This window comes from Mastigoproctus giganteus, chromosome 7 (genome assembly GCF_048544385.1).
Source record: "Mastigoproctus giganteus isolate SK-2022 chromosome 7, ASM4854438v1, whole genome shotgun sequence".
NCBI lineage: Eukaryota > Metazoa > Arthropoda > Arachnida > Uropygi > Thelyphonidae > Mastigoproctus > Mastigoproctus giganteus.
This window is the reverse complement of record NC_143581.1, coordinates 203,838,377-203,850,273: the sequence shown is the minus strand read 5'-3', so window position 1 is coordinate 203,850,273 and position 11,897 is coordinate 203,838,377. Positions and strand designations below refer to the sequence as shown.

The window sequence follows — 11,897 nt, the reverse complement described above, 5'->3', positions numbered from 1 at the left end:
AGAAGTACTGGTCATTCAGAGTATTGCAATATTAAGGCAACTTGGTGAAAAGCACTTCATATGCAACAGAATTTATTCATTTCTGATTCAGATTTTGGTTTTTAAGTCTAGAATAGGAAATAAACATCCATTAAGTGGCCAGTTTATTTGGTACACCCACCATGAAAGGAATTGGCAACATCATTAGAGATTCTCACATCTGAAAAAGATATTGGACTACTTGCTGTATATATACAACACATCACTAAAAACAAACCTACATGACTATGCATAGATGCTCACTACAGAAGACATAAAGCAGGTTGTAGGGGGAACCTTAGCTAATACTGTCACAGGCATAAATACGTAGATACGTACCCACTTTAAATGGATAGTCCAGTACCCCTCAGTATTGGAAATATTGAGGGGTACTGGACTACCCATATGGGATTATTTTGTGTGGGTACACAGTTCAGGAAGCAAGTGGGCCAACTAGCTTAAGTGGCTTCGAGTGTCATCGCCAATAGCAGATATATGCTAGTGCCAAGTATCGCACTGGTACTGCCATCCTGCTGTGGGTATTTACGTACAACAGTGGGTATTTACGTACAACAGAAAACATTCAACCAGTGCGAGTCCTCTGGCTGAAATCAGTTTTTTAATGCAAGAGGATGAAAACAATTGTACAGTCTAACAGATAGGCCATAGTTAATCAAATGACAGTACAATACAACAGTGATGTGAAAAGAGGTTTTTGTAATCAAAAACAAGTAGCTGTGGATACAGTAGGTGCAGGAACACTGATGCTGGACATTTGAGAAATGGAAAGGTCACCTTGCATGGCAAGATCAGGGTATGGTGGCAGCAGCATGAATCCATTGTGCCACGTGTCAATACTGCATGTAGATGATGGGGTGGGGAGTGTTTTTGTGATATACATTAAGTCTTCTAATATCAATAGATCAATGCCTGAATGCCATGGCCTACTTGAACATTATCAATAGCAAGTGCACCCTTTTGTGCTCAGTTTATTCATCTAGTAACATTTGCTTTGCTTCCAGCAGGATAATGCACTGTTATGACTTAGATTGTTTGGGAATAGATCCAGGATCACGAGGGGAACTTTATCTATCATTCACCTGTTTACCAAAACTCGATCCAGTTGAGGTGAGGTGGAATGAGCTGCTCACGGCAGCCTCCGTTGTCCACTTTGAGGTAACTGCAGGATGCAGTCAAGTCTGTATTGACTGGCATTTCTTGGAATGCTCGTGGCACTTCATAGAGCCCACACTCCCCATTGACTTGAGGCTGTTTCAAGAGCTAAAGGTGGCAGTGCTTATTTTTAAGTCAGTGTACCTAATCCACTGCTGGCAATCTTTTTGGGATCCCAAAGGAATGATAATAGTGGACTATGTTCTCACAGGTCAAACTGTGACAGAAGCATACTGTGTTTTTCTTTCCTTTCATGATATTTTCCAGGATATTTCCTGGAAAATATCATGAAAGAAATAAAAGGGATGCTGACGAAAGGTGTTTTGTTCACACACTGACATGCAGCAGTGTGGGTCCAGATTACTGACACACCCACCTTATTCTAGATATGACCCCATTTGGTTGCCTTTAGTTTCTCAGACTTAAACATGGCTAGTCAAAAATTCAAAACAAATGTAGAGATTACAACAGCTATGGAAAATATTTTTTCAGGCCTTGATGAATCATTCTGAAATCATTCTAACAAGCTTTCAATGATGCTGCACTGAAACAAGTGTGTGCAGCTCTGAGAGACTATACAAATAACCATCTATTTACAAGGGGATACATTCCTAGAAATTACTGTGAGAATGAAGACCAAAGCCTTATGGGAAAAGGGGTGTTACACCGACATTTCTTACAGAAATTAAGGCAAACATTTATGATTAGTAATAATTAATAAAAAGTATACTAATTGCCATCCTTATAAGAAAAATGTTTTGTAAATGAAGAATGAATAAAAAGTAAAATTAAAAAATCCTGTGTTGATGATATTGAAATTATAATGATGGCAGTGGTACTGAATGATGGATAGAGGGGTGTGGTGTCTTCCTCACGATCTTTCTGGGATGGTATCACAAGTACCTGCAGAGGAAAAGGTATGGTTGCAACGTTCTTTAAAAAAAAAAAAAAAAAAAAAAAAAGGCCATTTTCTTCATCTTTCATTGCAAATTCCTGTAGATTGCCTTGTATGGGGCTCTAAAAGCCTCCAGTTTTAAAATTCAAATTATGGTCCATTTGGATCCATTTCAGACATATCAGCCAGAGATTTAAGTACATCCAAAATCTTAACCAGTGCCTTAAGCAACAGCTGAAGGTTTTGGATCACCTCACTTGCTACTTTCTTCCTTGCTTCTTTGAAGATCATTAAATCCTTCTCCTTCCACACATGCCACAAAGCTTCTCAGATGTACTTCTATCCATGAGATTTCTTTCAGGTCTTTTAATACATCAGGCTACAACTTTCTCCAGCCTGGATTCTACATTGATTGATTGATTTCATCTAGAGAATTTTTTATTTGTTATACAGTCAGTGATGTACTTTTCCAGCATTCACCGACTGACAGAGGAATCATTCTCTAGCCAGTCATGAATTGTCACAAATGTGAAGTGAGTGTAATGTTATACAGCTACACCTCTGCAGCATAGCTACATAGAGGACAGTACATAAATGCTATTGACATAACATAAGCTTTCAGAGAAACTACTTATAAATAGTTGAAACCAGAAATATTGAATAGTCATAACGTACAAAAGCATATCCTGTGAATAATTAAAACATGGTTAATGTCAAGGGTTTGCTATATTTAAAATGATATATGGCCACTGGTTTGAGTCTACTCTTTTAATGAAGCTACACTTTTCAGTTCAACGTAGTGCATTACGAACTAAGCTGCTGATGCACCGTTTAAAAAAAATCAAATAACCCAACCAACCACATTTCAATATCCCTCATATAATATAGGAATAATGGAGAAATTTAGTTTCTCTCCATAAATGTTTCATTAGATAATTTTCATTTATTTTTTCTAGATATAGTCATATAGATATGTTTATGGTCATATAAATGTGGAAAATATTCTAACCGTGAAATGTAGTTATTATTATTACCAAATGTTTATTTATATTTTTAGGCAACCGCAGAAATCTTAAGTGGTCATCAGAACCATATAGAATCTCATATAGCCAGTGTGAAAGAGGAAAAAGATGATGTAGAGAAAATTCAAGGGATGGAATATCAGGAATTGCAAGAGGACCAGGGAAAAACTTTATCGAAGATATGTGGTTGTTGTGGTAATGCATTTCCATCATTGTATAAATATTATAAACACAGAAGTACATGTCACGATTTATATAATTTTCCTATATATAAGCAATGCCATTACTGTGGCAAGGAGTTTCACTTCTTAGCTTTGTTTCGAAAACATATTTTGATTTGCTGGAAGTCACATAAAAAGTATTATCACAAAATAACTGGGAAAAAAAAGTTTTATGACAAAAACAAAGAGGAAACAGAATTATTAAGTCCCAGTAATGACAACTTGTATTGGAAAACTTGTTCAGAATGTGAAAGCAATTTTCGTACAGTTGCCCATTATCATATGCATTTGAAAAGGAAAGGCTGGTGTCGTCCTAAACCATATACGTGTCAAGACTGTGGTAAAATATTTCAAAGTATACATCATTTGATATCACATGAAAAACGTAAAACACCCTGTACACCAACATCCAGTGATATGAAAGAAAAAGATGAGAAGAATCAGAAAACAGAAACAAGTGAGTTTGGCAACACTGTACAAAATCAGGAGCAAGTACATCATCATTTAACACCAGAAAGAAAGTATATAGGAAGTTACCAGAGTCAGAAATATTTTGATAAGCCAGGCTTTAAAATATACCAACATGATGGTATGAAAAAAGCCTCAAAGGCAGATTTTTTTTGTAAGAAATGTGGTATGACTTTTAAAACAAGGCAGTTTTATTTTAGACATCTTATGCGAGCTACACCCTGTAATCAAGATAAAGAATATTCACATGAAGAGAGAATTCAGAGGCAAGCTGAAGCTTTAAGCTTATTTGAAGGCAAAGATGCTTTAGATTTACAAACAGATACTTTACTAAACGATAGCCAAAGTAATATGAACTGTTTTTGTAAAGGATGTGGTATGGTGTTTCAGTATTCTTATCAGGTTAATGATCACCTCAATAGTAGTCCACAGTGTATAGAATCATTAGAAAATACCGGCTATAGACAAAATGAAAAAGACAGTTCAAGAATCAAACAGACTGCAAGGAAAACTATTCCTCCAATAAGACACAGTCCAAAGTCAAATATTCTGACAAATAAAATATATGAAATGCCACCAGGCAGAGCTATGTTTTATCCTTCTCTTTCAGAAAATATTAGATCACCAAAATTAAATGAACTGGAGGAAAATATTGTGAAAATTACAGAAACTAGGCCAACTACTCTGACGTGTGATATATGTCGAAAAGAATGTTTCAGTCTATTTGCTCTAAACAAACATATGAAAATACATCCATCCCGTAATAAAGTAAAATATGCTATGAAATGTCCTGTGTGTTTGCAAGTTTTCTATAATACGTATTTGCTCTTGTGTCATCAGAAGAAAAACAAGCACTGGGGAAAGGCAGCAAAAAGTCGAACAGTAGAATGTAATTGTCCATTTTGTGAAAAAAAATTTCTTTATGTTCGTTCAAGAAATACCCATGTCCGCAATCATATCAATGAAAAACCTCAAGAAGTTGAATCTTTTTTGCAGCAGACAACCTGTGATTTGTGTTTTCAACCTTTTGCGACAGAATCTATTAAACTTCAACACATAAAAATATCCCATCCCAACAAAGTAAAATCTAGTCCAAAGCAAATATTTGAACTTCCAATCCAGCCAAAGATAATTGAGCCCAAGAAAGAAATTGCTATACAGCCAGAAAAGATTTTGTTCAAAACAGGTTTTAAGAAAAAGGGACAAAAACCTGCACTTGTAATTACTGCTAATATATCACAGCTGCTGAAAAAACAACCTAATACATGCCCTGTATGTAAAAAAAGTTATTGTAACACATTTGTTCGAGACAGACACTTTAAGCTTCACACCATGGAAAGGGCATTCACTTGTAAGTGGTGTCCTGCAAATTTTTATAGGTCTGATCACCTTACCCATCATATGCAGAAAGTTCATAATGATCTTTTGATATTTCAGTGTTTAGGATGTGGGCTAAGGTTTCCAACTCGGATTCATGTGATTCAGCATATTAGTAAAGTTCACACAAATCAATCAAGGGATAGTTTAGTTCTGGAGCGTAGTGTTTCTAAACCCACTCTAAAGAATGTGCCTAAACAGAAAATACCACCAAGAAACATACAAGTATTGCAGTCTTATTCCCCTCAGAATTTGTTAACCAAAGAGGTAAAGAAGGAGACAAACAAAAAAAATTACTGTGAAGTGTGTCATACTGGGTTTTCTAAAACAGCCCATTTGTTGCGTCACCGTTTATCAAAAATGCATAAAGGTAATCTGAGCAATTTGAACAGTCAGATTATCTCACCGACAAAGAATATAAAACCCAAACAAAAAATTCCCTCATATCCTTATATATGTTCTGTTTGTGATCAGTCCTTTAATAGTGTATCATCTTTTGTGCCACATCGGTTAGGTCACTTTAATTTTAAGAATCTAGATCCTGCAGAAATCAGTGATATCAATCCTTATCAATGTGAAATATGCTCAATTATGTTAGATCATCACCAGCGTGTTCAAGTGCATTTGCTATGGCATTTACAAGGGGGCAGTGTAAGTGTAATTGCTGATTCAAATATTTCCAAGTTGACTTTACAGAAAGATACTGAACCTAATAACAAAAAGCAGAATTCCATGAAGACTGAAAAAAAGCCTGGTATTCAAGTTGCAAAGAAAAGTTTTGGTAATTTATCATCAAAGACTATTCAGCAACAACAGTCTGATTCCTTAGATTCTCACGAGAAAAAACCATTATTTGTGTGTGATGCATGTAATATTGGCTTTACCACCAAACACCATTATTCGGCTCATATTCGCCGATACTGTCAGGTAAGAAAAACTCTTTCTTCAGAGCTAGTAAAACCAAATCCTGCTGTTTTAACTAGAAGTCTGCGACTATCATCACATGAGACTAAATTGCAATGTTGTTACTGTTTTTTAGAGATGATGTCCATAAGTGATTTGAAATGGCATGAAAAAAGTTGCCACAAGGTTCATTGCTCTCAGGACAATATAGCAGATAAAAATTCTCATGGTAATGAGTTTTATTGTGAGCATTGCCAGTGTTCCTTTTTTGATTTAACAAGCTTTAGGGATCATAAGGTTGTATTTTGTTCAAAAAGTGCTTTACAGGAACAAGAGTCAAAATTGTGCCTTGATATAAGAATTGAAAGAAAAGGCCTTTCTCCCATTGCTTCTTGTTTATGCGGAGAAGCTTTTCTAAGTTTAGACTCATTGAATGAGCATCTTAAAAGCTGCAGGGAAAACTCCTCTGTAAGATCCAGAATACTTGGTATGAATGATGCAAAAGGTGATAAAATTTTGGGAGAAGTTACAAATGATAATAGCACATTATGTAATAAAAGTAGTGAGGCACTTGACAGTAAACCAGAATTAAATATTTTGGAAAACTCTGAATCCCACCAAGAGGAATTAGCTACAGCAAGTGAACCTCTAGCAATGGACAAACAAATGGAGAATCGAGAAGAGAAGTGCCCTTTGGAATTACCAAAACCTGAGAATAACGTAACTAAAATTAATAAAGATGAAGAGTCTGTGGATAATATTAAAGTTGAAGATGCAAAAGATAAACATCTTTCAGAGGATATATTTACTGGATGCAAGCATAAACAAGAATCCATTGAAAAATTACCTCTGTCATACACTTCAGAAATAGAAACTTTAAAAAAGAATGTAACTTTGGCAGTGAGTAAAGATAAAATAGGTTTGAAAGTGGAAGACACTTCATCTGTTAGTAAAGACAAACCATGTTTGAAAGCAGATGACACTTCTGAAATTAGCAAAGATAAAGTAGGTATTGAGGAGAAGTGCTTGGTGAAGCTTCGAGAGAACTTTTCTCAACTGTTATATTTTTTAGTAGCTGATCCAGAGTTGATGACTCAGCTTGGATGGGGACAAAGGTTAATTGATAATGTTTTAGATGATGTTCTTTTGCATATGGGACAACAGCCAGTGGAAGATAATCAAGAAGCTGATCTTGATCGATTAAGAGGAAACATTAAACTTCTCCTGCAGTTATGTATTAAAGATCAGTTAATGGATAGTGGTGGCAAAAGTAAATCAGTGGACTGCATTGTATCAGAAGTACTAGAGATGTGTAAAGCAGGTATGGAAAACCAAGAATCGGGTATTAGTTAAGCATTCCTGTAAAGACATTAATTCATTAATGAGCATTGTTGGAGACTGTTATCATAAGTTTTAATTTTACCTTTTACTGAATAAAGACATGGTAAAGTCAGTATAAAGAAAAGTGGCATAAACTGCATATATATGTATGTATATGCATGACTTCATCTCTTCTAAAATAAGACCTAAGCAGAAGTGTGCAATGTGTTATTTAGTTTTAAAACTTGCTTCCTTTGTTGTATATTGGTGATGTGAAGTGCAGTTTAACAATGCCATAGTTAAAACTATTGGTAAAATTACTGCTACTGTGCATTATTAAATGCAAACAATTTAAAAAATTGGGGGGTTAAGCTGTCGTTACTGTTAGTGTAGGAAATGGTGTGCCATATGTTAGATGTATTTTGTCAATGTATTTGTACAGAATAATTTGCATAGATAGAAGTCACAGTTCACAGTTTATGGCATTTCACCTTGAATGTTTAATAAAATGCAACAGCCATGATTGTGAGCAGTACATAGATATTAAACAGAAATAGTAATCCCAAATACATACAAATTTAGGATTAGTAGATAAACTAGAATGTCATAGGTAATTTCTTATTCAGTTGAATTTATCAGTAATTCATTGACTCTAATAGGTAATATCTGGAATAGATATGATATTTCTTTCTTTCTTTTTTTTTTTTTTTTTTTTCATATGAAATTAATGGTTATATCTTGTTTGTATATAAAGTAATCCACTGCATTCCCTGTTTTCCCAAGAGAAAATTTTAATGTTATGAAAATTTTAATCATTAAAATAGCTATATATATTTAAAATCATCTTGGAACAAATCATTATCACCTCTTCTAGGAATTGTTAATTTCATAAAATTAAATTGTGTTTGGCATGTTTAGTCAGTTATCTTTGATGTGCTACCCTCTATAGCAAACCAAAATATTCCCTGCCATCCTTTTGGAAAAGGTCTGTGGTTTGATACCCATTGAAGACAGGAGGAATTCTTTGTAAATGCCTTTCTGACTTGGTGCTGAAATTTAGTTCAGCAAAAGATGTAGGTCCCTTTTTTAAATTGAAATTTGGATCTCTCCTATGTATAGTACTTAAAAACCAGCCCAGATTAGTTTGCAGACAAGATATACTAGTGACTCATAGCATTAATTGCCTCGCTATTTACCTTTAGCATATCAGCCATTTTATAGTTTTCTGAAAGTGGTGGAAGTTTGATGTGTGCTACAATAATAGTACTATTGAAATTATCTTTATTTATTTATTTATTTGGAATAATGCATACGTTACAATGATATTACTAGTTTGCCTGTATGCAGAAATACAAAATTAGAATTAATTTGAATGTACAGTAATCAATGATATGCAACTATTTACAGCTTTGAACAACATATAATGACATATGAATAATAATATGAAAACTGAGAGGCTAAATACCCTTGTAATTGAACATAACAGGATAATTAAAAAAAAGAAAGCTACTTTAGCACCCTAACAAAAATATTAATCCTGTGAAGATTAATTAGTTCCATACCATGAAATACTGGACTTATAGGTGAATAATTCATTCTAAGAAGAGGTAAGGAGAACATGTATTGAAATACAGGAATTTTCTCAAAGAACATGCTAAGAATTGAGAGTTAGAAGAGCAGAAGGGTCAAAAAATTGCAAACTAAATTAGAAATGAAACAGCAAGACTGAAGGTTACATCATTAATTGATAAGAGTTGAGGGAAAGCTGTTGCGTAAAGTGTTGTTATCTCTGCAATGGAACTCAATGTGTTTCTCAAAACAAAGGAAATGAATAAATTTGATTTAAATATGTTCAGGTAGATCCCTAAAGATATTTTTGGGACAAAAATGAAATAATGGCATAATAATCAATGACTGGTAAACTTAGTTGCCTGAAAAGGGTCACAATCGCAGTCCTGATAAAACTAAGAAGCCAAATAGCTTTGAGAACAATGTTATTTATATAAATCGATGGATGAAGATCATAATACCTGTATATAGTAACACCAACATCTCTGCAGTGATGAAACTCAACCTCTTCTAATTGACATTTTCCACACACCTCTTTCAGGTACAGTTCTACACATATGATAAAAATTGACTATGACAAAAACTTATTGTTTACATCTTAAAACTGTTTCTTCTGGCTCATCACTTGCATAATATAGGGAGATTTTTGAGGGCTGTGCTCAGATACAATGATGCACAGGTATATTGCTCACTTGTATTTTTTTGCAGTCAGCTCCATTGATGGTGCCTTTGGGCAAATATGCCCAACAGCAATTGATAGTTTTTTTGAAATATTGTGCATTATCTCATTTTTATTATTACATTTTTCCTAACCTTACAAGAGTATCAAAAGATCCTTTTACTGCTATGGGAAACAGAAAACTGATTTTAATCTCATGTAAGTGATCTTGTGATATCATCTGATGTTAGCTATCTTTGGCTTTTACTAATCATTATTCACAGCTGGCATCTCCTGTTTCAGCTGCTGATCTAGAATGATAAGGTTAAACTCAATACCTTGCCAAGAATCCTAAGTAAGGAGGGTTGTCAGTTAGTTGCATTTGTAAATCAAAAAGAGCAATGATACACTTTGCCAAGAATTGATACGCTGTGAATTGTAACAGAAAATGGGCACTTATCAGCAACATGATTAGTGTGCTCTGGCACATTACATCAGGAGCCAGCTCCTTCAGTAAACTTGTGATCTTGGAACCTTACTTTGTTATTCTTATTCTTGGCAAAATGTATCATATTGTATTTAATGTACCAGCTCTTGAATGCAGTAGTGAGCCTTTTACCACCACTTTTCTATTGGCAAACTTTGGTAACCCAGACCTTTATTTTCATGATACTTTTTTTTTGTCTAATAATAACGTGTACCATTTTTGGTAAAAGTTTTGAAAATGCTCCAAGTTACTTGGTTAACTCTTTCTCCTCTCCCCCAACAGAGCATATCATTTTATGTTTTGAATGTGTAGTTAGAATGAGAGATGCCCAGCTGTTAGTCATGATTAGGGAAAACCAACAAGAGCTTACATCAGCCTACACCACATAACCAGTCCTGTGTTGAGTTCTATAGCAAAGTTTTCTATAACAATAAAAAGGGTTGCCTTTGACATTTCTTGCTCTCATTTCTTACTGTCCCTAATGCTGCTTATCTTAATGAGGCTGAGTTACCAGGTTATAAAAATAGGGATAAGTTAATAAAAGTGTGCTTGCTGAGTGGTGTAATGTTTCATCAAACTTTTGTGAACATTACACTTATGAATGAGTTCAAGTCTTCTCTCTCTGTTTTTTTTTTTTTTTTTCTTAGTTACATATTTGGCAGTTTCATAGATTCACGATGAAACTGTCAAGTGTCAAGAAGCACAAATTTTCTGTGCCTGCAGTCACACAGTTGACAGAACTTGACTGCAAGAAAATGATGCTGATAAGCAATACATTGCAAGTCATTGTATCTGAGTGTAATCCTTTAAATAAAAACTTGTACAAACCTATCTTGATTTAGTGATCATTGTAAGAAACATTGTAACTTCTGGTACTTGGTTGGTTTGATGATTGCAAACTCATAAATTTGCCTTTATTTTTATAACTCATTCAGTTTTGATATCACATTGGATTATATATCTTGGATATCTGTAAATCTGATTTCTGGCACTTTGATATATAAAACAGCTTGCAATACAACAGTTAAACAGGTGCCTCCACCATTCTTCATGATGGAGGCAGTCTAATGGTATGGGCTTGGTGGAAGTCTAATGGTGGATAATGCACTCCTACAGGAAGTGCTCTTCATGCATTCTCCACATCTACTGGCATGAAATGCATAGTGAAATTTGTCGCTCTATAGCTCTTCCTGCCAGGTTTTGATTGGTTAGAAGCATAGTAATAGTTCTAGTGTCTTCTGGATAATTGCTAACAACACATCTATTGGAACAAATCATTGTGTAGTGAGATATGTCACTCCATAGCACCTGCCACTGTTCTAATTCACTTCAGGCAATCAGCACATCCATCGGAACAAATTATTATGAAGTGAAATTCATCACGCTGTAGTATCTTCTGCCACTGTTCTAAGGTCCGTGAACATTGGCAATAACATCATTCTAAATGCTGTTTCACATTGGTGACTGACATTGAACCAATGGCCAGCTTCCCTACCATAAAACCAAAGGCTATCCAGGCTTCCTGCTGATAGATGTCCCTGTGGCCCTTGGACCTACCCAGTAATGTTTTCCACAGCTAATGTGCATGGATATAAATTGCTGCTCTTTATGGTTTGTGAAACACATTCTCTGAGTTTTTGAGGAAGTCTAGACCTTTTATTCATGTGAGGTATCACCGGTAGGCTTCTATTTTTGTTAACATCAACTATACTGGATTTTGGGAAGTTCAGATGAGTGTGATGTTGTGTGCATGAAAAGGTTACTTTTGTGGCATCCATTGACCATC

General features: G+C 34.8%; 1 protein-coding gene across 1 annotated transcript; it reads left to right on the top strand.

Moving 5' to 3' along the window:
* The first annotated feature begins 3,556 nt into the window (after positions 1-3,556).
* On the top strand, positions 3,557-7,768 carry LOC150083603 (uncharacterized). Its single transcript, XM_090378084.1, has one exon. It carries the CDS (start codon positions 3,612-3,614, stop codon positions 7,428-7,430), a length of 3,819 nt encoding a protein of 1,272 aa, XP_090234210.1. The 5' UTR covers positions 3,557-3,611; the 3' UTR covers positions 7,431-7,768.
* The last annotated feature ends 4,129 nt before the right edge of the window (positions 7,769-11,897 follow it).

Coding starts and splice junctions, on each gene's coding strand:
- LOC150083603 (XM_090378084.1), top strand. CDS start 3,612: ATGCATTTGAAAAGGAAAGGCTGGTGTCGTCCTAAACCATATACGTGT.